The 2,894-nt window shown below is 49.9% G+C and overlaps 1 protein-coding gene across 1 annotated transcript in view; it reads left to right on the top strand.

Moving 5' to 3' along the window:
• ADPRHL2 (ADP-ribosylhydrolase like 2) overlaps positions 1-397 on the top strand; it is a 2,764-nt gene extending 2,367 nt beyond the window's left edge. The window contains exon 6 of the mRNA XM_009997395.1: positions 105-397. Within this exon, the coding sequence (XP_009995697.1) occupies positions 105-397 (293 nt within the window). The remainder of the gene's footprint in view (positions 1-104) is intronic.
• The last annotated feature ends 2,497 nt before the right edge of the window (positions 398-2,894 follow it).

Here is a 2,894-nt window from a genome sequence, read left to right on the forward strand (position 1 = left end):
AAAGTAACAGGCAGCAGGGAGCTGGGGTCAGAAGGACAAGGTACTTCCTCAGGGAGGGCAGGACACATGTTCCATGGCACTGAAGGAGCTGGTTCTGTTCCCAGGCAATGGCATCGCCGCCCTGCGCTCCGTCCCCACCGCCATTTACTCCTTCTTGCGCTGCATGGAGGCTGACCCTGAGATCCCTGACCACTACAGCAACCTGCAGAGGACCATCATCTACTGTATCTCTCTGGGTGGAGACACAGACACCATTGCTACCATGGCAGGAGCCATTGCAGGGGCTTATTACGGGGAGGAGCAGATTCCCCCAAGCTGGGAGCAGAGCTGTGAAGCTTTCCAAGAGACACAGAAGCTGGCAAACAGCTTGTACGAGCTCTACAGCCAGCGGCCCTGAGCCCCAGGGCAGAGCTTTCCCAAGGCCAGAAGGGTGGTCACCTCTGCCTTCCCCTCAGAAGAAGATGGCTTCTGCCATCTGCAGAAGCTTCCACCTGGGAGACACCTCTGCTGGGAGCTGGAAGCAGGAGCTGTTTGTGAAGAGGGACCTACCCCTGAGTTGGGGGTCAGCTGGGCAGTGGCTGCATGTGGCCCCTGGAACAGGGGGTGTCTCCTCAGAGGTGTAGAGGAGTGTCTAAATCCTGCTGCTTGCTCTGCCCTCCCTTGTGCCATCTGGTCCTGGCAGTTACTCGGGATGTGTCTGCATCCTCTGACTTCCGTGCTGTTTTCCTCTGCTCCTGTGCCGTGTTGTTTCAATTGTCAGTGGCCTGTCCTGCAGTGGTGTTGAGAGGCTCCACATCCCTCTCAAACACCAGGTCACACTGTTGACCAGCTGAACGATGTAGATGGGATTCATCAGCCTGGAGGATGTCCTGTGTGGTGGCACAGGTTTCTGGTGGGGGCAAGGTGGCTGGAGGGCAGCCTGGCCTCTGAGGGACAATTGGATATTGGCTTCCTTAAAGGCAGATTGAAAAGTGCCAAAGACTGGAGGAGGGATTTCTTTGCAGTGCTAGTGGCATTGTGAGAAACGCCTTTGGTGCATGCAGACACAATCCCAGTTGGTTCATTGTTGCTGCTGGAAGTGGGTGTAGTTCCTTACTGCTCCTTTGGTGTCCTTTGCTCTGTCCTCTGCCTGGCACTGTCCTGATCTGCAGTGTGTTGTCCCCTTACATAGCTGGCTTTCACATTGCTGCAGCCACTCTAGCTACTCCCTTGTTCCTAATCCATGTATCCTGCATTTTTAGTGCTGTCCTGTGTATGTCCAGAGCACCGAGATTGCTGTTTAAATCTGTGGGTGGAGATAATTGTGACACTTGGTGTGACACAGGGATTGGATTTCTTTTCTCCTGCATTCAGAAACAAAAGTTACTTCAGCACAGGAATTACTTCGCACAGTTCTAAAACTCCATAATTGATAAGAATCATCTGAGAATAAAGGGAAAAATAAGTTAATGGGGAGAATTCATCAAAGCTTAAAAGAATTTGTGTATTTAAAGCTGGTGCTGGTGGCCAAGAACATCCTAGCAAAGCTGTGTTTTTCACATTTAAAACTTGCCTAGCAGAGCTGGTCAGAAAGGGTGTAACAGCTTGGGTATGGCATGACTGAAAAGCTTTCTAATAACTGAAAACAAAAAGAAAGAAAGAGGCAAGCAGTCATCATATGGAAATGCTTATAAATGTCAATGTGACAATTCTCTGTGATTTCTCCAGTATTTCTGGTGGCACTGGGAAGTGGCCTTGCTGCTCAGACAAGCTCCCTGCCCGTTGGTGTCATGGTGGCTGTGTCCAGCTGTGTGCACATGTGGAAAATGTGGCTGCCAGGGGTTGTTCCAGCTTTTCCTGTAGTCTGCTTCCTCCAAGTGCCAGTCTGCTGTGTGATGCTGTAATGGGTTTTCCTTGTGTAAATGAATTCTTGTCCTGAGAACATGTGGATTTTTGGCCTACTGTATATTTATGTCTTGTGCTGCAGACATGAGATGTAAAATGTCAGGTTTTTCATGTTATTCTGCCAGAGTGTGAATGTACTCACGGAATTATTTAAAAGAAGATCTCTTTCTTTTAAAGCAGCTTTGTAACTTTCAGTGCTTGGAACTCAGGAAGAGCAGAAGAGCTCTTGTTTAAAAAAAAAACAGCTAATTTTAGGCCAGAATTTAAATGTGAACTAAAACATTTATCTCTGACTTTTCAGGAAGACATAAAATCACTTAGCTGTGTTTGCTAATTAGCTACTGCTCCTGTTGTATCATTCAAGTCAGGGAGTTTTTCTTCCATACTAGATGAGCAGAGGAGTCCTATGAGAACCTCTGGATTCTTCTGCCTCACCCCATGCTCCCTTGTAACTCTCAACCTGAAACTACGTGGTTCTGGGTGCTGGAAATCTTTCTGTAGAAAGCAGAATGGAAGTTGGTGGGTGCTGGTTGGAGACACCTGCTGTGTAGAGACTCGTGCTGCCCTCGGGATGAGTTAGCCCTGGAAATGTGCGTCACAAACTGCCTGGTGAGCGCTGCGGGGCAGCCAGAGCCTGGAGCTGCCCAGGAGGGGGGCTCTGCTCGGCTGCAGGGTGGGTTGGGCACATGGGAGATTCCCTGAGGAGCTCTCCCTTCTCTGCTGTCTGTTGGTAGCGGGGAGCAGCCCATGGAGGGAGGTGTGAGCTGCTGGAGCCCCGTGCTGGGCTGTGCTGGGAGCAGCCCTCGCTCCCAGCCGGACAATCGCTTGTTCTCCACAGTCAGCTTTGGAAGGAGGCTGCCCTGCAAGTGTGCCACCTGTGACAAGTAACAACTCCTCTTCCAGGTGAGAGATCAGATGGGAAAACACATTTTCTTCTATTTAACATTTTTACTTTAGCCTCTGGAAGTTATTTGGTTCTAGGGGGTTGACCACTTCCTCTGTGTGCTGCT

Source organism: Chaetura pelagica, unplaced genomic scaffold (genome assembly GCF_000747805.2).
Source record: "Chaetura pelagica isolate M959 unplaced genomic scaffold, ChaPel_1.0 scaffold1445, whole genome shotgun sequence".
In the NCBI taxonomy this organism is placed as follows: Eukaryota; Metazoa; Chordata; class Aves; order Apodiformes; family Apodidae; genus Chaetura; species Chaetura pelagica.